The sequence below is a fragment of the Schistosoma mansoni genome, chromosome W (assembly GCF_000237925.1).
Source record: "Schistosoma mansoni strain Puerto Rico chromosome W, complete genome".
Lineage (NCBI taxonomy): Eukaryota > Metazoa > Platyhelminthes > Trematoda > Strigeidida > Schistosomatidae > Schistosoma > Schistosoma mansoni.
The window spans coordinates 16,108,965-16,136,363 of record NC_031502.1 but is presented as its reverse complement, the minus strand read 5'-3'; the positions used below and the strand labels follow the sequence as shown (position 1 = coordinate 16,136,363).

Genomic DNA, 27,399 nt, shown 5'->3' with positions numbered 1-27,399 from the left:
TGGATTGACCTGACCATCTCTATTTTCCTCCGAATCTACTACTGCTATGCCAGCCAAGATTGCGCGTCCAGGTAGGAGAGAGTAGTTGGTCATACCCAGCTAATACTGTAAACCATTTTCACATCATTTAAACAGGATTCAGTGGACGCCAGCAATTTTCACAACTTCTTACTGACAAGATTCAAAAAGGTTATCTTCAAGATATAAAAATTGTCATACTTAGTCATTTTTAAAATAGTAACATCTCAAGTTATATTATTAAATATGTTTAGTTCTTTTGTACTGATTAACTACTACTGCGTTAAATGTGAAAATTATTGTGCCGGAAGCTCATCTCTAAAACCTTTTTCAGAAAAATATTGTACATTATGGTGAACCGAGTCAGTACCAATCCATGCTGATTTGCTCTTGGTTGTTGCCTGATATTAGGACTCCTCGTTCAATTATTTCAGCTTCCTGTTTTCTACAAAAATTTACACTTAACATAATCGACTACTGGATGATGCCAGTTATCTTGTTCCTTAGTTTTCCGTTTTGCAGTGTAGTGGTTAAATTAACGACTGAACACCGTTGAGCATCATATTCGAAGTTGTGCTGTCTAAGTCAATCGAGACTTTCTCGAAACTACTAAGTATTTCCAAAAATCAGTCTCAAATCAAGCTTCTATCAAAATTCGTAACCTTTCCAAGGACAATAATCCAGTATAGATTTGGTTCATGCTAATCCATAATATTTTACTGAATGTTTACTTGGCAGCTGCCTTCAGTTTAGGTTTACTCACCCGCTTAAACAGTCCAGTTAATCCAACATGCTTTGAGATTATGATTACAATTCCATTTCTTAGTTTCAAATTTAAAAATTTACTACAGACATAAATATAAAATGTTTTTAGTTAAAATGACCAGTAATAAATTTTAGTATTTTATAACAATTCCTTGTTTAGATATTTCTTGGTTTTATCTCATTTCACTCTTTCTGGGGTTCCGTCTATGTATGCGTCCATCGGTAACGTGTCTGTTCTTTTTTATTTTAGTGACTTCATATGGTTAGAGTTGTATCCAGCTGTTCGAAATCTTCCCCACTTAGCATCTGCTTTATTTAATGCTACATTTTCTATCTTAAAGTCATTGCCTCCATTTGAACAATTGTGTACAAACGGTTCCCAATCTGTACATGAAATTAATTCCAAGCAGAATTTCATTCAACTTCCTCCTGATATGACCAAAGAATTGATTAATTGGTGCTTACATCAAGATGATACGTTAGAGGCAAACTTAGACGATGTGAACTCGATGTGCAGTTATAATTTAAATGATAGAAAAAGTATAACAGAAGTCTGTCTTCTTCGTTTACACCCATCATGCTTGGATCTAAACTATGTACGTCAAAGTCTAAAAATCCTTTCCTAAACAACTTTATCACTTAATCGTTATCAAGCAAGTTCTATTCATTTTTTTATAGATGACGGTTTCAAGTTTAGGTTTAAGTACTAAAAGGTGTTTTTAGATGTTAAACATCAAACTCTTAGCATTTGGTTCATTCTAAAACGTCCAGTTTTCAGAACCTATCACCACCTGCAAAACTTATTCAGCTAATAGTTATCTTACTAGGTTAAGACATCATGTACATCAGTTGATTAGCATGACGTATCCAAGCTTCTGAGCCAACTGACACCTCATAAACCACATTCCCTTTCTTTCTCACGATCCGACCTGCTGTCTACGTAGGATGTTTACCACGATAGTCCATAGCAAGTACTTTTTGACCCACCGTGAACAATCGTCTTTGTGCCCCATGGTGTCGATTGAACTGCTTCTCCATCGATAAGTTTCGTTGGTTTTCACGAGCTGGCGTCGGACGGATGACATCGAAATGTGTCCTTATTTTTCTGCCAAGTAACGCTTCCGCTGGAGAGACCCCATTTGTTGTTTGAGGGTTCGGTGTAGAACGGTAGATAAACAGGAACCTCTCTAAGATCTCGTCGGTGGTACCCTCCCCTCTTGATCTTTTTAGGGCATTTTTGAACGTACCAACAAAACGTTCCACCTGACCATTCGATTGCGGATGGAATGGAGGTGTTCGGATGTGCCTGATTCCGTTCTGCTGACAAAATTCTGAAAAGATAGATGATGTAAATTGTGTGCCGTTGTCGCTGACTACTTGTTCTGGAACCCCGAAACGACTGAATAGTTGCCGCAGTTTTCTAACTGTGCAGCTTGCTGTTGGATGTTCCATGATGAAGATTTCCGGCCACTTGCTGTATGCGTCCACTACCAGAAGGTAAGTTTGTCCATGGAATGGACCAGCGAAGTCTAAATGTATACGCTGCCACGGTGACTGTGGTATCGGCCATGATTGCAACTCTGCTTTTCGTGGTGCTTTTGCTGCCAATGCACATTTTGTACACGAACGGGATAGCTGCTCGAGTTGGGTATCTAATTGTGGCCAGTATACATAACTTCGTGCTAGAGCTTTCATGCGGTTTATTCCGGGATGTCCTGCATGCAGCTGTTCGAGGACTGCCGATTGCAACTTCTTTGGGATTATGACGCGTTCAGCAAACATGAGACAATCGTCGATGATTGAAAGAGATAATCTGCGCTGATGAAACTGCTGAAGCTCTGTTGAACTGATCTTCGAGGGCCACCCTTCTAGGTGGAACTTTCTGACTTCTTGTAGAACAGGGTCTCGAAGAGTCTCTTTTCTGACTTCATCTGACGACACTGGAGTGTTTCGGATTGCCGCCGCTACTACACTCCGTATTTCTGGATCAACTGAGGCAATGATCATGTCCTCCAGTCCAGGATGCTGAACTCCAATAAGTCGTGAGAGGGCATCGGCTTGACCGATAGTATTGGTTGACTGATACCTTATGTTAAAGTCGTAGCTCAAAAGCATTATTGCCCAGCGCTGTAGTCTGTTAGCTGTGTAGACAGGAATCCCTTTCTTGGAACCGAATATTGCAATCAGTGGTTTGTGGTCTGTCAACAGAGTGAACTTACGGCCGTAAAGCATTTTATGAAATCTTTTGACAGCAAAAATGATTGCCAGAGCTTTCTTTTCGATTTGACTGTAGTTGCGTTCGGCTGGGGTAAGTGATCTGGCAGCATGGGCGATTGTCTTCTCTGTTTTGTCTGGAAACACGTGTGATATAACTGCTCCAACTCCGTGACTAGATGCATCAGATGCGACAACAATTTCCAAGCTGGGATCGAAGTGTGTCAAGAGAAGCTTTGAGCTGAGCATTGACTTGACTTTGTCAAAGGATGCTTGACATTCTGCTGACCATTGCCAAGGTTTATCTTTCGATAGTAATTCATTCAGAGGGCCTCTCACTCGATGCATTTCAGGCAAAAATGTGCTGTAGTGACTAACTACTCCCAAGAATGACCTTAATGAAGGGACGTCAGTTGGTACGGGCATTTTCTGAATGGCTTCTATATTGGCAGGGTCTGGTCGTCGGCCGTTCTTATCTAGAATGAAACCAAGGTATTTGATCGAATGCATGAAGAAGATTCACTTTTCTTCACGTAGTTGGAAACCATATTCCAACACTCGGTTGAGAACTTGGTGTAGACGATCGGAAAGTTCACTGTTAGTGGAACCCATAACTATGATGTCATCTAGATAAGCTGCTGCACCCGGTATACCAGTTAGCATTGTATCCATTATTTGCTGAAAGATGGCAGGTGCGGTCTTGATGCCGAATGGTAGGCGGGTGTATTGAAATAACCCTCGATGAGTGTTGATAGTCAGAAGCTCTCTACTATCGCGCAGCAACACCATCATGCATGAAACATGCATACATGCATACATGAAACATCCAATCTATGTCCCACTAACAACCAAGCAACCATGGATGAGCGATTCGAAAGCTGAAGTTAAAATAATCAGATATTTGTAACATTCATTTAAAAATACTATGCGGAAATCAACTTGTCTTATGTTAGGAGTACAAGCAAGCAACTGGCTAAATAATTAAACCAAAACCGCAAATATTAAAAAGTTTTCGTTTCCTAAGTAGTTTATGTATTTGTAAATATGCTGCTCCAAATTTCTTATCAAAATGTTGATAATCTGTAGATGAAATGAAAATTGTTGTATTCAGAATTAACTTATTGAAGCCACGGTAAATGTTTTACCATCGTTTAACGAATGCTTGTTGGGACATCTGTAATAAGTTGGTAATTACGTTTCCTCAGCGAAATAACCATGTAATTACTTATTTTTCCATTAAGGGTTTTTGATAATTGTTTTTGTAGTTACATTCAGATAAATAACCTATGTCTTATAGAATAATAAAATGTAATCCATTTATCGTCTGTTGTCATTTGAGTCGATGAATAATTTTGAATTAAACACTAATGAAATAAATCTATGGCTATTGTAGATATTGGTTAGACAGTAAGCAATAATAGAAATGACTGTTCGTCATTCATCATTCGTCGGTTACTTTCTTAATGAATTTTCTATCGTACTATTTAGGATAATTATTTAAAATTCATTTCCTCAAAAAATGTCCGCTCACAAACGATGTTAGTGATTGATACGCTGATAATTAGGTTACATTTGAAAATCTCATATATGTCATTAATTCTAACCATATTGACCAGTTGAGTCAACATCAATGTCTTTGAATATCTTTTTGAATAATAACACCTATCGTCGGAATTTCGACAGGAATAAAGTACATACACTGTAAAATAAGCTCTGTTTGTTGAGAGATGTTAAGCTTTTGAAGGTAGCTGTCACTCATTCCTGTAAAAACCAAATTTCATTATTTTATCGCAGTCTTGTAACAAATATCAAAGACTATGCATTCCAGGAAAAGCTTTATTGACACTATATTCTGATTATCGAAAAAGTATTCAACTTTTGTCCCTGTCATTAGTATGGTATAATTTGCAAATAATCCACACATTTTTTTATTCCATTTATGGTGTTGCGGTTACCTTTAATCAACTAACCAGATCCAAACAGTATTTAGACAGCACCGTGATGTAGTCACTCAACTTAATGACCGTGTGGTAAACTTGACTGTAAGATTTCACCCAAATCAAACACTATACAAACTATTTGTTGCAACCCAGTAACTTGTTATTTTTGAATATAATGTGGTTAGTAATTCCGCAATTCTTTATTTCTTCCATTAAAATAACGTCACTGTATTCTGGTAGTTAGTTTTACGTATATACTTTGACCAGTTTTTTTAAAATCTATTTTACAGGCTGTTAAGTTGTGCTGGACCAATAGTCTGTTCGACGCCTACTTACATCTGTACACAGACATTCTAATGGATTTCGAAACGCCTTTCAATGACCTTATACAATACCTGACCAGTAGTTTGAACGGTTCCAATGAAGAAACAGGTATTGTGTGTACTTTTCTCTTTTGCTGTTTTCGTTCTTTTTCTATTCTACGGCTGCAAAACGTGGTCATCAAGGGTAGTATTTGATCACAAATGTCTTTTAAATATTGCTCGTACCTTCTGGGATCACCGGGTAGCTATTAGTGTGGTCAGATGCAGAGTATTAGGGAATGATGGTAAGTCAGTTGATGAGGTTATGATGCTTCATTGACTGAAATGGTTGGGCAACGTATTACGCATGCCCAAGCACCGACTACCACAGCCCGCAATGCTGATTATTGTTGGAGACGGGTGGAAGAAAGTTAGGGGTGGTCAAATCAAAACGTAGCATCAGTCCATAAAGTCACTAACTTTTTGTCTGAGCCATGTTGGTAGATGCAGGCTACTTGGTTGGGGTCCGTGCGACTATCGTAACCACTTGTTGGAGACTCTGGGTGACATGACTCAGAATCGATCACAGTGGCATCGGTGTATACACTATCTTTCCTTAAACCATGGGATTGGAATTGCTTTATACCTTTCTTTCTACGAACTAATTCCTTCTCCCTGTATTATATCCTTATATGTAATCTTCCTTTTATATATTACTACCATTGAAGTAACTACTATGAATCTGGTGTTCATCTTGCTGTGCTAATGAGGTGTGGCGACTTGGACCGATGCATATATGTGCCTGATCCTATGTTGTAGCTGACTGAATGTTTTCATCAGTCATTTCCATTAACCTATAGAATTCCAGTTAGTTTGTTATTATTGTCAATGTGATGTCTTAAAAAATTCTGTAAACCCCGATTGTCACTACTGCCTTCATTTTTATGATTGTTATTGTGTACTAACCGATCTTGTTTCTTTAGATGTTACAAAGTTACAAACGTTGGTTATCCTGAAATATTCAGAAGCCGTAGTTCAATTTTATGATGAATAATGATGAAATCCAGTCTTTTTAACATCCTTTATTTTCAAACTACTGTTAGTATTATTACTTCCGATTTTGTACGTTTGTCACAGTGCGCCGATTTGTAACGCAGCAGCGTAAACTAATACGAATTTCCCATAGGTCTTCATTTATATCCATTTATTTGTAAATTTCAGTCACTTATTCGATTCATGAAACAAACCAGTTTAATACTTTTTATGATATTGGTTTAAGGCATACGTTTTTTTTCCTGTTGTTCTGTTGGGGTACTATTTTGTATTCTTTGCGTTTGTATCTCGGTGTCGTCATTCTCACGGGTATATATACCACGGTTTTGTTCTGATTTTATGCCCGGCTTTTTATTACGTGAATTATCCACCAGTCGAAATACGAATGTCTAATCGTAGCACTGTGCCAAACCAATGACGTTCGACCGGTATGAGCAGCCTAGCGTCCTTATTTGTCCTTTGTTAGCCCAGCCCTTCCACTTGAGTCCAGAACACCAATTACAGCTTCTGCTATGCAAATCATTTATTTCAAGCATACTTGGTTTATATACCAGACAAACAGACCGCATCACACCATAAAATAGAAAATAACATTTATACATAATAAAACCAAGAAGTGGCTGTGAACGTTGGAGACAATAATTAATAAACTGAGTAAAATTTAAGAACAATAAATTGTATAATAATAATCTATAGGTCAAAACGAAGCTTATGATAAAAGATATACATAATCTAGTTACTGAAGTTATACATTAGGATATATATGTATATATTCCGGAAGTTACCCGTACTTTAATCTTCACTAGAATATAACAGTTCTCACCATGTGCATTATTGTATGATGAAAACCACAACTAAACAAGCTGACAGCTTTCGTAAACATCTAAAATTTTCATAATACCTTTGCTGTTTCAACTTGTCATTCTGAATATATTTACTACAAATAAACACAGACTTTCAAAAAATTGACATAAAACCCCAAATTAAAAGCGTATCGACACAAGTAATTGGAAGAAAATTGGTAAAATATAGGAACGTTAAAAGTGACAAGAGGCACGTGAACGAAAAGTTGTAAAAAGCAAGTAAAGACTATTAAGTGAAGTAGTTTTTTGTAGTTTATTCTGAAGGTCATCACAAATTTACATTATCCGGAAATTATAGAACAATAAATATTTATTTTGTCTTAGTTTTGGAATTCTTGACAATACGCTTATGATCGGACTCATGTTCTTCATATCTCTATGGTAAGGACAGTATCATGTTACCAGTAAAGTGAAATTCAGATATCTACATCTTCGATTTCTCTTTGTCTTTAAGATATTGCAAAGATTATCCTATGCTGTCAGTAAGTGAAATATCTCACTCCTAACTTAGTTGATTCTATAATTCCCAACCTCATATGAAAATATTCTCGAGAATTGTTGTAGAGTGGTTGGATGCCCAAGGTTCATGAACTGATATATAATACATGCATCCAATATTGTATGACTTTTCTTAAAAGATATCATCTAGAATCCTCAAAGTACACAAGTATTTAATTAAAGTTGTTTAGTTCACTTTCTCTACCGCAATTTTTCTGTTTATTTAAACGTTTTTGTTTCTCCCGTATCGTAACATTCATCACATCACTTTTGTGATATGTGTGTTTTCACTAGATCGTCTAAAGTTTATGCTGTTCGCTTTTCATTTCATTATTTGATTTTTTTCTCAATGCTATTCGATAATTTAGAGAAATATGATCGTAACAGAGTAGAAAAATGTGGACATTGCTTATTGGTCTTAATTCGTTCAGCATTTGCAGGTGAATCATTCTGTCATCAACGTTTACCCTCTCCACTGCATCAAGATATTCCCTTAAAGGTTAAGTTTAGTTTACTTTTAAAACCTTACGTTGTTGTCTAATCTACGTTAAATCAAGTTATGTTTTTGGGATCCTCTTTTGCGTTAAAATAGTTTCATATAGAAAATATTGGTGGAATTTAAGGGAACATTCGTGTCGTATTTTTACTCGAGAAAGTGACATTCGAATTAGCGTTTTGTTGCTTTACTATCGTAACCAGGAGGCACGAATATTAACCAGGTTTTAAATGAACGACACTTGTCCAGCTTAACATTCAGGTTATATGATATGCTTGCATTGGGTAGTTGATCAAAGGAAATTTTAATGCGGTTATGAGTTGGAACTCATTTTAGTAGAGTTTTTGTAACCTGCTCTTAGCATTACAACTGGCATACAGGCTTCGCTCTAGACTCATCTGTTGTCCCCTATCTTACTACCTTAAAATCAGTTTTTGTTCAACTATTTTGTCCTTTGTATTACTAACTTACTTGTGTGTACTACTTCTAGGTTTTTAACCTTATGCTCAGTGAATCTTTCCTAAACGTAAAGTATTCACTCATATGTTTCCAAAATGTTAAATATCCTGTCTTGCACCTGCTCCTGCAATACAACGCAATAGACTTTCTCAATTTACTCACTTTGTCAGCTTCTGATGAATTTTTCGCTGAAGAACAATTAGGGTAAGCATTTTCCATTGTATTTCTTCTAATATATTTTGAAATAAACGTTATTGATTGTGCTTAGTTGGTTTTTAATAAATATGCAACAGTGAATAATTGCTTAAACTATTCATCTGGAGGTTAAACGCTCAAACTCATTTTGATTTAAGCAGCTAAGTTAGTAATATCACTGACCGTATAAAAACATGTAGATTTAAGCTGAGTGCTTGAATCTATAGTTCGTTTTTTAACTACATCATTTAATATTTAATAATATAAATTGTGGTAGTAAGTCATACCAATCATTAGAGGGGATCATGTACATTATAATCTGTTTTATAATAGCGACAATAACTTCAGTGTGAACATTAACACAGGAATCATGATTTACAGGAGAAATGCTTATTTTTCCATCTGACTACAAAATGTCCCCATTTAAACGTTAACTAATTCTTACATCTCTCAGTTTCATACTTTTCTTAATAACGATGTTTTCACATGCTATGATACTATTCACAATTAAAGTAGGACATTTTGAGAGTGATTGTGTGTTGCGATAAATAGCAGCTAAATATTATTGCTAAAAAACGTAAAGGAATGGTAATTAGCATATCTCGAAAGGCTGTATTATAAGCCGTTTGTTCATTTCAGCACCCCTAATTCTTACATCTTTGAACCACACTCGTGTTTGTTATTAACAAGTTAAAACTTCCGAATTCTGAAGATTTTCATAGTTCTCACATCAGTATTCAACAATCAGTCACAACGTAGAACTTCGTATTCAACAATAACTTACCGTATATAAAATTTGTGTTAGGTTCATTGTTTGCATTTTTTCAATTAATTTAAAGTTTCTTGAATCAACCCATGCTACTTCACTATCATCAACTAACATCGAATGCAGTTTTTTTTAACTTAGCGACTTTCACTTGATGTCCTTCTATTTACACAAATATCCGATTCTCTGTACTGTATCAAAAATTTCATCTTGTGGTAATAACTCAATTTTATGCAAAGTACTATCATACTCTCAGTTTTTTCTAAGTTCATTCACTTACAATTTTTGAAACTGTAACTCCATTGAATTATGGATTTGAAATTCCAATAGTGTGTTTTGTATGAACAATCGTTTGCTTATTCAAAGACTGAGGCCAACCTCAGATTAAACATTAAAAACGACTCATTTAATGCTCACTAGATGATATTCATAAAATAAACTCGATTTCTAAAGAAATTCAAGTAACTTTAAGGATTAAAACGAATGTTTTTCTGAATATTGCTCATGATTAATTGATTATTGGTATGTGTATTGTTGTCATGAAATTTTTTAGCTTTCTAAGATGTATTTAATCAGTTATCATTAATTTTATATGATTCTTATAATAGTCAGTCAAGATGTCAACGGCTTTACCACTGTCTTATTCTAACATCACTTTCACCATCATCGTCATCACCAACATCCAGTGAAGATTCTCAATCCGACTCTGTGTATCAAACAAAAGAATTGGAAAAATCTAATTGCCGATTTTCGGCGTATGATCTATCCATTCCTTGTCGTGTATTCATCTTCATTATAAGTCAGTTAAGCATGGTGCATAGTAAAGAAATCGAAATTGACCATAATCTTATTTATCAGGTGTGTGCTTGTTTTCTTTATGCTGCGTTTTGTCTCTATTTCTAAGAATGCTTGACATGAAATAATGTCAATTTGCTTGGCTTAGTAAATCTATTGTCTTTGTTGTGATAACATTTTCCGGACACTTGATGAAGCAGCACAAATAGACTAACCGTATTTTTTTAATTGTATTCAAAAATCAAGTAAATACATCTCACACTGATTAGCATTTAACAGTTATTAGAAATTATCAATTATAGGAAACTTATGCTATATCTCAGATACTAATGTCCATCTTTCAATAGCTTTTTTATAACTGTTGCCTAAAATCAAAATCTAGAAATTAGCTTTATTATTATGTAAATTTAATTAAGAACTCAGGTGAGCTAACTTCCTCACAATGTAACTTTCCACTCGTAATTAAAGGTTCACACTATTGTGAAAGTTGTCAACATTTAAAATATGAGTTTCTCGAAGTTATTATTATTATCATTTGAACACATAAATATTGGTACAAACGGACACGGAATACATATGCACCACACAATTTACCGGATTTGTGCGGGCTGTGATACTACCCGGGTGCCCAAACTGAAGCAGGTGGTTTTCTTAGAGGGTCACACCCCGAGCCTTTGACCTAAAGGTCTAATCCATAAGGCAGTGGAGCAACGTCAAGAGATGCAGTCCCATGGTAGCCGGTGACCAACAATCAATTCATACACCATTTGTTCCCTCAGAATCCTGGAGCCCATGTGCACTAATGGTTTGGAATCAGGGTTTTCCAATCCCCCTAGATGGGTTCTTCGTATCCACCAACCCGGTTAGAGCGCCGGACATTCGCTTTCGTTTTCTCGATTTCGTAAATAACACCCCTTCCGAGAGAAGGCAGTGAGTAGGACTTCCTTGGAAGTGGTTGTATACGCGTGGGTATGTGAGAGCATTTCGAGAGGGAAAGCGGACTCTCCCAGCTCTTGGTTGTACTAGGGCATTTGGGGGCATAAAAGTATGATTGTGTATAAGGTCATAGTACAGGAAGAAAGAATTAGAAAGAAAGTTATAAAATAATTTTAGCCTCACGGTTACCATGCTCTTACACATTTAGCGATACAAATATGCTAAGACTTATATCACAGTGCCATATTTGAAACTATTACATTGCTGCTATTTAGGGAATCCCTTTAGACTGGTAAATATGAAAATAAGCGTTTAAACCAGAGCGCCACTATTAATTTATTATGACTGACCATTTCGACTGCCCCAATTATGTAAGCAGATTCTGACCATATCTGAAAAAATCTGATAGAAAAAGTGATTGTAGGTTAGATCAGTCAAAACTGGTTTCGATAATGCATCGTAACTCACTTTTTATTCGTTCGTCTTTGAGAAATAGACATGTGTTTTCATTCTACGTGTTAGTTTTCTATACTTTCTAAAGTCCAGCTATCCGAATCGGTGTAGCGTTGTACTATTCTATGCCTTATTCTTGTTAATCACACTATCGACATATACTGTAAGACATCCTTTTTCACTGTTATGTCACAGATTTTTTTGTAATGACCGAATAAACAATTGTCATTATTCAAGTTGTTTCCTAGGAAAACTGATGTCTATGAAATGGAAATAAGTATTTCAATCGTCTGTTGCGTTATTTTGATTTAACTGTTGAAATTCAGTTGCCTCACTTTACATCCAACTTCTTCAATATGTTGTATCTTGCGACCAATATAAAATAAATAAACCGTTGAATACAATTTTAGATGGATAGAACAAAATCATACCTACCTGAGAAATATTTTTTCCTTCAGCAGGTGATTAGTTATCTATCTGTATTCACTAATGATCAAGCATTATTCTTTACTTTGTTGAGTTTATTTTCTTAGTGGATAAGAATTGGAAACAAATAAAAAAAACTTGTGCGTAATGTAATATACTTTTCGTATTTTATAAAATGGAAATGCTTTAGTTATACATCCGTCTATATATGATATCTACATTTGTATCTGTTAAATGGCCTCCGGTGTTGCTCCTTATCAGAAGTATAGTCTGCACCTCATTGTCATCATAGTTTTCTTTGTGATGAATTTCGCGTTTCACTTAATTTCTTTGTTACTAGCTATTCAAATGTGTTTGCGATTCAAATGATAAATTGTGTAGAAGTCTTCTGTCAGAATTCGAATTAGCTGTGATTGAATCAATCGAATCAGGCCTATTAAAACATCTGGAACAATGTGCTACCTTGAGCTCTGAAAAAGGACTGTAAGTGTACTTTATACTGTATCACGTTAATTACTAACTTAGATGTTCTTTTAGGAAATGTTGACATAATTATATTACACTTCTTAAACTAATGTATTGGTCTAGTTTGTTTGGATTCACAGCTGTATGGAAAATGAAAACACAGAAATTTAAAAAAAGAACAGCTAAACGTATTTGGGATCTAAAAGGAACTGTGTAGATTCAATTAGTTGACAACTCACTACTGAATTATATTTTCAGTGTTCATCTTGTTGTGCTAATGAGGTATGGCACCTTGGACTGATGCATATGTGTTCCTGGTCCTACGTTGTAGCTGACTGACTGACGATACTCACAAAAAGAAATCGACTCTATCAATACCCCTCATTTTATATTAATCATATTGTAAATATTGTGGAATAACTTCTCTCTACTTTTTTAATGATAGCTAATAATAGTTTAGTCCATTCCGAAATTATTTTCCAATTACCTGATTTAACTAATTTTGATATTTTAAGTTTGTTCGTTACATAATTTTGGAATTTCTTATTTGGACTGAATTTGTTCTTATTTGCGTATTAGTTTATTACTTGAACAAAACTTAATATGCAATTAATTAAGCTATTCATTTCTTTTTGTTTTCCACGAAATTTACTTCCGTTCATAAAAATAAATGTTTATTTTCCATAGATTGCAAATTGTATTTGTCGTTTTCTTTTTCCTTTTTGAAAATAATCGTTGTAGATATAAAGTTTGTGAGTACATTCATCAAACATGCGGCAATGAACTTCTTGTTTTAAAATATCAAATACTGTTATTAAAACGAATTATACTCGCTAAAGTTAATAATAACTCCACGTATGCATCAATTCATTCAGATCATAATGCAGTGAAATTAGCTAGTTGCATTTTTCAATGTTTGGAGCATAATATTAATCGTATTAACAAAGAATTTCTAGTCGGTGACGAAAATTATGATAATTTAAAATTAATTTGTTTCGAACAGGCAGAGGTAATTCATTTCGTAAATGAATATTGTGAATTCCATCTTTGATTTATTCTATTAAAAAGTAACTAAAGTTAGATAAGATAAATTCTGCAATTTATATAATCAGAATCAAACCATATTAATAATTAATTTTCTAAGGAATAATGTTATAAGTCGGGAAATAGCTTCAGTAACCTTCAATTAAGTGGCTGCTAATTTTGTAAAAACTAATTAATTCGACGCTTTATTCATTACGAACAAATTTAACACACTGCAATTTAACTTGAACGTGTACATACGCTTACGAATTGTGAATTCGTTACTAAGATCGAATAATCTCGAAATATAGTTCTCTTGTCTTCGTTTACAATCACTGAATTATAAATCGTAAATTTTAGTCAATGATTCGTCACATATTCTAATCACTTATCTTCTTGTTTCTTGAAATTCTTATTTAATGTCTTCTTTAAAAGGTATCAGTTATGTTAACATTAGTAAAGTATGAAATCGTTATGAAGCAGTAGTTTAGTCATGTGGAGATTTTGTTTAGAATTACTGCACTACAGGTCCAAAGCTACTCTCACTCTACCTAGTTCACAACGGGGTTGCTTAACCGTTTCTCGATAAAGTGAAACTCGAGAGGCTATTGAAGAAAATAATCAACAACGAACCTATTGTCAACCGGATAATGTTACAAATATTGGTGCATAATGATTTCAAAATAACGTATTTCTGATTTTAGAAACAATAATACATATTGTTTTAGCTCATCTTCATCTGTTCTTATCTATCTTATTTAAAACATCTTAGTTCAAGTCTAAAAACTAACCTGGTTTTGTATTTAGTTTTCATTGTAGTCTGTATCTTCGATAAAGAGCCATTCACAAACAGGATGGCTAGACAGATATGTATTCCTGATTTCGAACTCCCCAACTGTACTTACCATGGCCTCTTGCCTTAAAAATGATTTCTCTGTGGCTTATAATAATATTTTCTTACCGAAACTAATCTACGTATTGCATTTCGATCTTTTTACCAAAAGTAGGAGTCTCCAAAGATTACCTCATTTTTAATCTAAAAAAACACTTGTAAAACAGTCCGATAACTAAAAAGTACATGTACTTAAAGTAGCTACGAATCATTCCCTTTGAAAAGGAATTTACAACTCGCTTGATTCGGTATATTTTTTTGAAACCACTATTTCAATATTATCGATGTTTGCTAAGTCAGCCGGATTCTTTAATTAGGTAATTTTAACTCATTACTGAATTATAAATGTCGTTCCACAGATAGATATGATTTTTGATAATTATTTCGTAAGCAGAATATCATTCACTCTCCAAAAGAAAAACTTTTAGAATTCCTCATTATCATTCACTTTCTACAGTTCTTCAGCTTTTCATATAGTGACCCTTAACTGAATGAGTTCTGCATTCTGATTTACTAAGGTACTTGCTGACTGGGACGAAGAACGTACATTAAAAGTCTTATATGGTCTAACAAATGCATCAATATCAGAAATACTTGAGTTAGTGAATTCATACGTCAAAGAAAAAATATCTAATCAACGTACCACTTATTTGATTTTACGGGCGTTTTTCAAATGTCGGTAAGTTATTACTTATAACATTTAACAAGTAAAAAAACTTGACAATCTATTGCATAACATTATTTACTTGGTTATTTTATCACTCAAGAAACTAGGACGATTTTGTCATGATAATAGTATATGCCTAGATATTACTATCACGGAGCAAATCGAGGTCGTTATGTAGTAAAATAACATCAAACAAAAGGAATGGACAGTGAATACAATTACTCTCCTCCAAAATATCTTACTGAGACATTGGACTAAAAAATATAACGATAGTACTATGACTTTGAAGAACCATTATCTAGCATTATTTCAACTATACATATACCTTAATCTTAGCAAAATTTAATGTAAGAATAATTCAAGTTCTTGAATCCTTTCTACTTTGACATATTCTCTATCATCACTAAATTGTGCATTTTTGTCATCCTTAGAAACTGCCTTATAACGAATTTTCCTTATAATTGTTTTCTTAATCATGTCATAGAATTACTTTAACAAAATCTACAACTATTCCACTTCTTATCTTAGATATTTCATTCAGAATTATTTTATTGATTTAATATTAGATAGAAGGTTATGAAACCTTAACTTCCTCATAATCTCAATTCTATAGTTCTGTATAAAAAATTACCTGTCAACTACATAATGAAATGCATGAAATAAAGTGTTTACTTTTCTTCAGAAAGTAAGTGCTGAAACGGTGATTGTAGCATATATCCAGTGGTAATTTGGGTCACTAATAATTAACAATTCAATTAACACACAGTACTAGTTTTTTTTTATCTCTCACTGCAAATAAATTTCTAGTTAATTTATTCACAATTGATTCTATTTACCATAATAGATTCTGATTGAGTCATATCGGGCTTCGTTGTAGCTTATGGCAATCATATCGTATTTTAAATATTTAACACTGTAACGATACAATCGTAAACAAATGGCTTTTGTTAACTTTCCATTATGTTACCAAATAAACGTCTCTCTGTATTCTTCACATGAATTAAACAAGACGACTTGTTTTCCTCATGGTGTTTTTGTAAGAAGCTATATTTCAAGCATTCAACTACTCACTTGTAAGTACAAACACCATCCCAATAAGTATAATTCAATACTGAATATTAAAGTTTAATGCATATTTGCTAATTTTCACCTTTCTTATTTTTTACTACACTCACTAAATTACTTCGATAAATCTCCTATTGACTGTGAGCTATGTAAATTTAAATATTGTTTATGTATTTTAAATATTATGTTGTTCGTGTTATCATAACAGAATTTAATCCTTTGATTGTACTTGTGAATCTAAACAGCACATTTCCTTGTATTCTGCGGATTCTTTGCATTCATTTGTGCAATTGTTGGTTGGGTCTCAAGATTTTACCCATAGTTACATCTGTTTTCTTGTTTTATTTAACATTTCTTTAGAGATGATTAGTTTATTTTAAAAAATAATTTGCCCTTGTTCATTTTTGTTCCTTCGAATACTTAATGTAACTTATCAAATAAGAGATGCATGTACTTCAAACAAACTGTTTGTGGATTACGAAATATCAGTGTAGGATGTCTTTGAATTCTTCCATCTAGTGAACTAAAGTTAATCATTGTATCCTTAGAGTCATCTCTTCAATCAATTATTATCCTTTCTCGCAACATAAATATATAAATGACTGCGTTTGCTAGTCTTGTTCTACACATTGAGTATTAAGGACTTTGAGATATTCCTCATTCCCCTATTCACTATACTACATTCATCTTTACATTTCACTTCCTTTTAGGCTACAAGTTAAAAGTTTTCTTTGTCTCCTTATTGTTTTTTTGTATATGGAGATGCTCTCAATATATTCATTTTTTTTTACTTGAATCGCAAATAATTCCACTTACAAAATAAAAGGCAACTAGTCCCTTCCATAAATTTCCATATAACAGTGATATCTTGTTCGAAATGAATGGCGCAAATACATCACATTTTTTAGATTAACTTCGTGTTCTCATCGTTCTATCGAGATTCCACTTACTGGCTAACTTAAATACGTCATGCATAACATATGTTTGTGTATTCAGCTTAATAAAATACTCATGACGTCTACTGTCACCGAGTTTTCATTTATATATTACTTACATTATAACAGATAGTACAAATCCCATACCGTTCACTTGGAGCTTGCTGATGCGCATAATTCGAGGTCACAATGTTATCATAATTACACGACGTTCTATGCATCCGATAATATGTTTCTCTACATTTATAACAAAATACACCCATTAGGCGCCAGATGTGTTAGAATCAATGTTATCATTCATCTAATTTCTCAATATGTGTCTAGTGACCAGTGTAAAGCAAAGTGGTCCTTGATATTTCAACATCTGGAAATTACTTATGGTAACATTGCTCTGTATATCAGGAGTTATCAATCGAACTTCTTTGTAGAAGTTGACTATAAAACGGAACTGAAAGTCTAAGAATGAATCAAAACCCATTGAGATTTCGTGTTATTCAGTCTTATTATTTCGTGTATTGTACAGCATATATCACCTTCAGCATATTCACTCCTTTAGATAAATTATGATGAACTTTTTCTTCATAATACTTTTAAATTCATTGTAAAATATAATACTTCCCATTTGGCTCGATAAGTTTATCCCTTTTGATAGATTAATCGTACTTGCTCTTGCTAGTTTGATGACCTTTGATTTTATTAGCTACTTAAAATGACTGACTTTATTTCCCAATTTTTTTCTGGGTCTTATACCAATAAACTATTCGTTAGTTCTCATCTTTCTAGGCCTTTAATTACGACATATAATGTTGTATACTTCGTTAGTAATTATTCTCATATGTGATATCCGTTTTTGATTTTCTGTACTCTAGGCCCAACCCGCATTGGTACACGCTAAATTACAAGTTAACATCTAGTCGATAATGTTAATCTGTGATTGGCTTTACTGTTACAAATGCTATTGTGTCGCTTTTACTTCTCTATCTACCTCCCTGTTAACTTCTTTTCTCGACCCGCTGATATGAATTGTGGCAACTTATGACGACATAAATTTGAGACAGATTTCAAGTTGTATTAGGTTAACTGAGCCGTATGTTTTTCGTACGGTATGGAACCCTTCTTACTCATTTCAGTGTACTGATGAACTTGAGTACAATCATCTCGATTGAATGTAATATGATCTCTCATTGAAAGCTAATTAATTAGATATAGTTGTGCATGTATGACTTGAATTTAGGTTACATATTTGGTAATGTGAATTCTTTCCGTAACATCTATCTTATTGATTTTTTTCTCCATCTCATATTCCTTATATAAACCGTTAAAAGGCACTCGGCATCAGTGACGTTGTTGAACGGTACAACTCTTTTTTTCACTTTTTCATACTGAAATATAACATTTTGTCGTCTTTGTTTTCTTACATTTCGAAATTGTAGCTTAGATATGACTATCTTATCCAGAAACTGAGATTCACCTCGTATATGATTTTTTTTTAATTTAATGTTTCTCTTATATGTCAACTACTTGTCGAAATATTTTAGAAAGGTTATTTATAATCATCATCAAACAACTAATTCTGAAGAATGTACGCCTGATGCTTCAGATGATGAAACATTTTCAACCACCAAAAACTGGAAAAAATTCCTCCAGAACTATGATACAAAAATAACAGAATTATTTATCTATTTGCTAGTTAATTTTGAGCCTCCGTCTTCTGTTGAATTGTTAACTTTCTTGGAATCATATAAGGACTATGAAATTGAACATGTACTGAAGGTATGTTTGTCTGACAATTGATTATTTTCTCATCAGAATATTAATTCATTTTTGTTTCTTTCATGGATTTTATTCTGTTCCATGCATATCCACCTTCAACTAGCCAATTTCACGTTTCAATTTTTTAGCAATCATGTTTACTAATAACTACAAGAGTTAATTTCTGAATCGTTTGTTTTTGGCTTTTTCATGAATTTAATGTCCATTCATTTTCTTAAGTAATGCACTCAACCATTCTATAATAAAAGCTAGTTTTAAATAAAATTAAATGTAGGTTAAATCTTGCACACATTTTGTTTAATTGATAGCAATATTATTATTATCACTAGCTTTATTCAATATTATATTTTTGGTACAATATAAAATTCTCAGTACAATATATTTCAACAAGTTTCCGTTTCTTACTTCTTAATCGATCCTGACGACATATATTGAGTGATCGCCAGTTAGAAGTTAGTAGTCCAGTCAATCGACATCTAAATAATGTACATTCTTTTCATTGCATATTGCTTGACAGCAACCACGATATCTCTGATTGGGTCTTTTGTAACTTGTACACTTTCCAGAAACGCACCTAAATAGGTTATGCGATTAATAGCCATAATGATGTACAAAAAACAAACGAAATTAGATAACTTGTTGAAATATCTAGATAAAAAGAACAGGTAGCCCAGATGTTCAAACAGGCCGCCCATATGCCTGAATACACGTGGACAGTGTGATGGTTCTTAATTGCCACCGAGTAGTTTGAATCCAACCTCCTTACCATATGTATCTATTCAGGCAGGCAATTGTGTCGTGTTTTAGGTATATTATTAGTTGCATTACCTTCAGCTACTAGCCAAAAATAAGAAAATAAAATGTTTGTTGTATGTTAGGTTTCTAACTGTCATATTGTTCCAAAAATTCCGTTTAAACTTGCATTCCCTCATTTGACCAGAAATAATCAAAAAGTGGATATTATGACTCCTAGTATTTATTTTATATGATTCTACCAAGTTTTCCTTCACAAATCCACTTCGATCGATTATCATTTGACGGGAGCTCATTAAGATTGTGTATCAAAAATATTATAACCGCTTCAATGAATAAAATGAATCCCTCATACCTAGTATGAAGAAGAAACTCTATTGACTATCAAGTAATTTATACTACTAACTTATTATTTATATCTCAAATACTGCAGTAGTAATGGTATGAAAGGCTGTAGTCTATGAAGAAAAGCTGGATTATGTCTCAACCTTTTAAGTGGTCCGTTAACTAGTGTTAACCCATCATCGGCTTCATTTTTATCCAGTCAGTGTTTCTATTTTGACTCGTATCATTATTTCACTTATATAAGTGTTCCTTACCACGAGATTTGACGATTGGCATAGAGCACGTCGACATCATAGTCTTTTTGTTAAGGATGCGGACAAGGTTCAAAATTGTTTGAACACCATGATTGTCAGTATATGTTTGTCATATGTTACTAACTTCCTAAATTTAAAAATGCTTTAAGATTGAGCTACTTCGTTGATTAATTTGACGATGATGAATTAATTGCGCGAGTTGGACACCTCACTTATATCTGTAGTCTCATCAGTTCTGATAGCTTGATATATAGTTTAAAAGATTTCAACGCATCTAAGAAAAACTCGTTTGGCTTTTAGAAACTGAACTTGAGTGAAACCCTCATCTCGGCGATCATGTTCCACTGCAGTTTTCCGTGTAACAATTCATAAAACATACACAATGTGGTTCGTTTCAATGCGTTCCTTGCATGTAGTCGAACCTCTGACTAATCATTCCTGAAGTTCGTTGCAAGTAGCAGTGTAAATGTGGTAAATCAGTTGATGAATTTGTGAAACTTTGTGGTTTGTCCCTTCCTACCTCAGTATGCTATGCTTGATAGCGTTGTAATAAATTGACTAAAACTTACTAATCAAAATAAATACATGACATCAGTCGATACAGTCTTTGAACCTTACTATTGTTTAGTCATGTGTAAACCTTCTTGATGTCTGTGAGGCAGTTATCTCAATGACGCAAATCTACTTTTGCACTGCTCTAGTTCTTAAAGATTGTTCGAATGTATTGTTTTCGTTAGTTACACGTTCATCCTGTTGATTTCCCATCTCTGTACTAATGTGAGGTATAGCAAATTAAACCAAGTTACATATTTGTGCTGTGTTCTACCTTGTCTTCAATACATGAAGTGTATGTAATCTTGTTATTTAAACTTTTATTTTCAGGTTTTATCTGTGGAAAAGTACCCTAGAGAGGTTGCTTATCTATATGAAAAGTCTGGAGATTTATCCAAGGCTACAGCGTTATATGAACAGGTTTGATTTCTATTCTTCATACTTATTATTCAGCATTTTGTTTCAAATTTAAAAAACTGACTACGCTTTTCGGGTGTAGATAGAAAAATATAATTTAGTCATTTTCTGTTGGCATATATATTTTATTTGTTGACTGCTTTGTTTATTCGGTTATAAAATAGCTCCTTATTATGCTTATCATATATCAGCATTTAAATAGTACTAGGAATAATTAAATCAATAGCACCATTCCTAAAATATCTCTTATACTGATATATTGATCATACAATAAACTAATTACATTGTCATTGCTGAATATAACTCTTCTTATGTTGCTTACTCATATTGGGAATTGTTTGCTGTTCTGTCTTATATTCTGTTCACCACTTACATATGACAGATATAAGCAGAGATTAGCTGTTTCAGCATTTCTAAACATACCACGTAAATTCTTCCTGCATTGGTAATCATGCATATTCATAATAAACCCTAAGTGTTTATGATCTCTCAGGAGCTAGTATTAGGCACCATGCTATACCGCTTGATACCTTCAGTCAACTATGTGACAATCCTCATTCTATAGTAAAATAATATCTATTGATATTTTCGTTATTGAAGCTGACGCAGTGAGTACATGAGTTTACGCAATGGTGTACAGATACACTCTGTTGATTAACCTTAACAAACGTAAAAGCTAGGTTTAAGGCTAATTGCCTTGAATCATCTGATGCGTAAGCTGAAGTTTCCTTAGATTTACAAACATAAATTTCGTTCAAAGATTAGCACAAAGTAATGAATTCTGGATAGTTCGAATATGTAAAAAAAATCCACTGTCTATCTATTCTTCAACTACGTCAAATTTTACAATAATCTGTCAATTTAAATTCGATACTACTTATGGATTGGTTTATTGTAGATTAAACCTATAGATGTACCTAATAAACAGTTATGGAAGGAGGGATTACTGAGTTCCAAACCGATTTTGTTACGGCATTATCAAATCACATATTGTCGAACTAGTAAGTAAGCTGTTTATTAGCGTGACAACTATTAAGTTCCACTAGCAATAAGTACTGTTATCATATTTAAAGTTGAAAAACCCTGTAATCCTCTACTTATTTTGTAGATATTTTCTGAATCGTGGCAAAAACTAATAAAAGGAGAATGTGAGCTTAGAAAAACCTCTGCAGATTCTACTTCTGTCAGTCTTCATAACTCAGATGACCGATCGGCAACTGTTATCAACTCTGTCTTACAAAAACTATATGATAATGTTCATCAAGCAAATCAACGTCTTGTAAATTTCTGCCAACGAAGGTGTGCACAAACTAATGATCAGTCGGAAATTGAGGTGAGTCCATATGTGTTTTCATGGCTATTTACATCTTTTATACTAAAACTAAATACATTTCAATTGAGGATCGAGAATACTCTTCAGATGTTTTAATCTTACAAAATTTATATCATTCGAATTGTTATTAAAAAAACTTTTAACTCGTTGAGCTACTGTTGCACAAAATGACCATGCACTTATGGGGTACAGCCCTCAGTGAACACAGCACCACTTCGTCTCTTTTAATTAAAGCAGTAACTTGAAATTCAGGATGACAGACCATATCCTGTACACTATTTTTAATCGTTTATGTTAGTTTAAAACATTATTTATGAGTCATAATAAGTTTATTTTTGCAATCTGTTCCACTGCATTTGTTTCTCAGTTTACTGTTATAAATCATTCTCACTTATCATAAATCTTCATAGAGGGTTACGAGACTCTTTTGTGTGTAGATGCTGAAGTGCTAAGTATTACGACCTTTCTCAGTACATCGGACATAATATACGTTAAGAAAACTGAAACTATCTTTCTCACTGGAAGCGAGAAGATAATTTCGTATTGGTGATTACATGTTCACTAACTACAAGTAGATTTTTTCACCATAACATTGACTTTGTTCATAATGACAGTCAGATCTTGGAGATTAGATCATCCGACTTCCAAATCAACATTGTACAAACTATATCCAATATACAATTCTTTTAATCTGTGAGAAACTCGCCGAGCCTCCTTCCTTTAGTTGCTGTCCAAATTATTTCCAATATTCATTTAATTTCATTGCTCAATAGTTTTTTCTTTTTTTCCTTTTATAGGGTATATGGTTTAGTATGATTGATTTACTAATGAAATGTGAATTCGTACAAAATCATCCCGTGTTAAACGCCCAGTTGAGTAATATATTCTATAATTCTTTCTCGTTAGTCACGACTTACTTACCGCCAACTGTGATCGTTTCACACATCTTGAATGTAAGTAAACATTTTAATTTTTTGCTTTTGTATCGTACAACCTGACAGTATCAAAATATTTTGTTAAATTTCCTAAGTTTACCATTCTTCTTTCTTGTTGAAATGATATTTCACTGTCATTTTTGTTCATAAGTGCTTATGTCGTAAGAGTTGTTTTACGCTTGTACATCCTTTCTGTCTTCAGCAACATAACTTAGTGGCTAGTTACGGTTTTTGGTATGTAGACTGATATTGTTCTTTGTTAATAATTAGGACACTTAGACATGATTGTGTAAAAGTGGTCAGAATAGTTTATTTTAAGTAATTGACCTTTACTCCTGTATATCTTTCTTAGATTTCGAGTTGAATGATTTCATTGATGCTTAATGTTTTATTCATTTTTGAAGATATATTTCGTTAGGTTTAGTCTTTGATATTTCATTCTTATATGCTTTAGCACCTGTTCGATGGTTGAAGCAGAAAATTCTCTCGGAATAGCTTGTACAGTCAGTCAGTCAGTCACAACGTATAACTTCGTACGTACGTAGATCAGTTCGAGTTGCCATACGACATAAGCACAGAAATGCAGTCGTCGATTCAAATCCCATAGTGATAGAAGTAGTAAGAGTATAAGCAGTAATCCGAAAGATTAGGGTTTGAAGCTGTTATTGAAGCAGTATAATCCAGTGAAATATATTTGGAAAGAGGACAAATATAGAGACATGAAGAATTCAGAAGGTTAGAACTTGGGAGAACACAAAGAGTGGATGCACCTTCGCCACGTCATTCAAGGTCTCTAACCATCGATTGCTATCGTCTCGTAGATCCCAACCAGGAAGTCTACACCTACCAACATGGCTCAGTCCCATTGTCAGTGACTTCATGCATTTGTGCCACGTTTTGGTCTGGCCGCCCCTAGCTTTCTTCCAACCTACTCCTACACCATGGAACATTGCACGTCTGGATAGCCGTTGGTCGGGCATACGTAACACGTGTCCCAGCCATCTCAACTGATGAAGTTTCACTACTTCATCAATCGATTTACCATCCTTACCTAGTACCCGTTTCCTAACAACTGCATTACTTACTCGGTGGTCCCAGGATATACGAGCAATGCTTCAAAGACACCTATGATCGAATACTAGTAGCCTACGAATATCCACTACTCTTATCGGCCATGTTTCACTGCCATAAAGTAGGACGGACCGAACTGCTACGCAGTAAACCCGTCCCTTGGTTGGTAGTCGGGTATCTCGCCTACACCATAAATGACTCAAGTTGGCAAAAGTTAGACGAACCTTCTGTATCTGTGCTGAGATTTCGTCACACACCAGACCACAAGGGCTGGTCAGACTCCCAAGATAAGTGAAGCAGTCAACACGCTCAACTACTTCACTCCCTATCATTAGTTCAGGTATTGATGCAACCTAATCATGAAGTAACATTTTGAATTTCGAGGGGGAGAATCGCATCCCGAACATGCCTGCATTGTTGCTTATAGTGGTCAGAAGACTCTGCATTTTGTCAGCGTCTTCTCCAAATAGAACTATGTCATCGGCGTATTCTAAGTCAACAAGTGAGCCTTCCGGTAAAAGTTCAACTCCTGGAAATTTAAATGAGAGAAGTGTTATCTTTAAAAGCATGTCAACGACAAAGTTAAATAAGAATGGAGAGAATGGACAACCCTGACGAACACCACTTGAGGTAATCAATTCTGATGACAGTTCGCAAAAGGCTCTAACTCGACCAGTTGTGTTCGAGTAGAGAGCCTTTATGAGGTTAATGTACTTTGGTACTCCTTTCAATGACAAACACTGCCATAGAACCTCACGATCAACGGAGTCGAGTGCCGCCTTAAGGTCGAGGAATACTACGATCGTGGGACGTCTGAATATGTGTCTATGTCCTAGGACCTGACATAGTGTGAATATCTGGTCTATACAACCACGTCCAGGTCGGAAATCAGCCTGGTTTTCTGTAGTCTGGTCTTCACGAGCTTTGGTTAGGCGTCGAAGTATTATTGAAGCTAATATTTTAGACACTATATTAGTCAAACTGATCCCTCTGTGATTGTCACAAGAGGACTTTTGCCCCTTCTTATTGACTGGCACAATCAGTGATTGAGACCAGTCAGATGAAATTACGTCCAGTTCCCAGATTCTATCTAAGACCTCAGTCGATCTCGCTCGCCATTACTGGACTGCCATCCTTAAAAATCTCAACGGTAAACCTGTCAGGGTCTGCTGCTCGCCCTCTCTTCAGATTTCCTATAGCTTTTTCAACCTCGTAGAGAGTTGGAGGACTTACATCAACTTGCCATTCAGGATGACTGGGGATCGTGGGAAACCGGAATATGTCTGAAGGCCAGTCGTACTGATCCCTAAAGTGTTCTGCCCATCGATACAATCTCTTGGATTGAGAATGAATGATATGTCCATCCTTTTCCAAAATAGTTTCGCTAAAAGCTGGGTTCCCAATACCGGTTTCTTTAACAAGTCTGAACAGTTGTCTGCTGTTACCTATTGCCGCTGCCTTTTCCATCTCTCTTGCTTTCGCTACCCACCACTGTTCGCGATCATTGTGTAGGCTTCTTATTAGCCTGTGCTTAAGCTGACTCCGCTCTTCGTTATGTTCAGAGCCAGATGGGTTGAGTTTTCGAGCATATATCAGTGCGGTAGATGCTGCTGAGATCCAGTGTTTCTCCCTAACCTTATGGTTTACCGTACTAGCAGATATCACTGCTGTTTCCACAGCTTCTCGGATGTCATTCCACGCTGCCTCGGGATGGGCACAACCTACATGGCTGCCTAACTATTTTTCTAGTTGTTCCTGAAATATATTCTTAGCTTGGTTATGATTAAGTAGGACCCTAAGAGGTTTCCTTGCAGTGTTTTTCCTACGTCCAGTAAGACGCAGACAGATACGTGCTCGCACTAGAGCATGATCTTAATCTAAATATGTGTTCCAGAATGAGCGACAGTCTTCTATTGAGCCCCTCCATTGATTGCTGTTAGCGATGCAATCTAGTTGGGTCCAACGTCGCCATGTCAAAAGATATTTTTCCTTATGCTTAAAGTTAGTATTTGCAAGAAATAGGCGGTTATCTGAGCGTAGCTGCAACAGACGGTCGCAACTATCTGTTCTTTTAGCCACGACACCATAAGATCCACCCAGGTGCCTTTCGCTTAGTCTACCTACTTGAGCGTTAAAGTCACCAGTCATTATTACTACATTAGAACGCCTAGCTTTTCGGAGGTCGGAAAGTTTCCTGTGAAACTCATCTTCTATATAATCTGAGCTGCAGTCAGTGGGAGAGTTAGCAGAGACAACGACGAGTGTTCCTATTTTTCCGAGTCCTTACTGATCCATTTAGTCGGACAGCGCATAGACGACTGTCTACTGGGATCCAGTCTAAAACAGCTAGTTCTGCCCTAGGACTCAATGCCTTACCTACTCCAGCGATGCCACGGGAAGCAGCATCAGGGCTTCCAGATGCACGAAGCGTGTATCGAGATGGTTCTTTATTTTGATAAGGTAAGGTCAAATGAATGACGCTACTCGGATCTTGTATGCACGTTTCGGAGATGCAGCACACATCGGTGGTGCGAGATTCGAAAGTCCTAGCTAAGGAGGCCTGTTGTCCTATTTGGCACAATGTTTGGACGTTAAAAGTTACTACATTTAGTTTAGGGCGTAGTTTCAGGAGGTCAAGAATGGCGTTCCACGTACTCGAATCGTTTGCCCTAGCGGTGCGAGGTGATAAAAGGACGTGGGAAGGGTTAGTCGTGGAGATAAGAGAGTTATTAGGAGTGTA

General features: G+C 34.9%; 1 protein-coding gene across 1 annotated transcript in view; it reads left to right on the top strand.

Annotated features, from left to right (window-relative positions):
* Smp_171880 (hypothetical protein) overlaps positions 1–27,399 on the top strand; it is a gene marked incomplete at its 3' end in the record, with an annotated part of 52,279 nt that overhangs the window by 18,828 nt on the left and 6,052 nt on the right. Inside the window, exons 11-22 of the mRNA XM_018788752.1 lie at positions 1,034–1,379; positions 5,228–5,369; positions 8,022–8,152; positions 8,640–8,812; positions 10,178–10,427; positions 12,520–12,662; positions 13,545–13,653; positions 15,078–15,238; positions 18,765–18,999; positions 21,234–21,323; positions 22,429–22,653; positions 23,451–23,606. Of these exons, the coding sequence (XP_018654264.1) occupies positions 1,034–1,379; positions 5,228–5,369; positions 8,022–8,152; positions 8,640–8,812; positions 10,178–10,427; positions 12,520–12,662; positions 13,545–13,653; positions 15,078–15,238; positions 18,765–18,999; positions 21,234–21,323; positions 22,429–22,653; positions 23,451–23,606 (2,161 nt within the window). The remainder of the gene's footprint in view (positions 1–1,033; positions 1,380–5,227; positions 5,370–8,021; positions 8,153–8,639; positions 8,813–10,177; positions 10,428–12,519; positions 12,663–13,544; positions 13,654–15,077; positions 15,239–18,764; positions 19,000–21,233; positions 21,324–22,428; positions 22,654–23,450; positions 23,607–27,399) is intronic.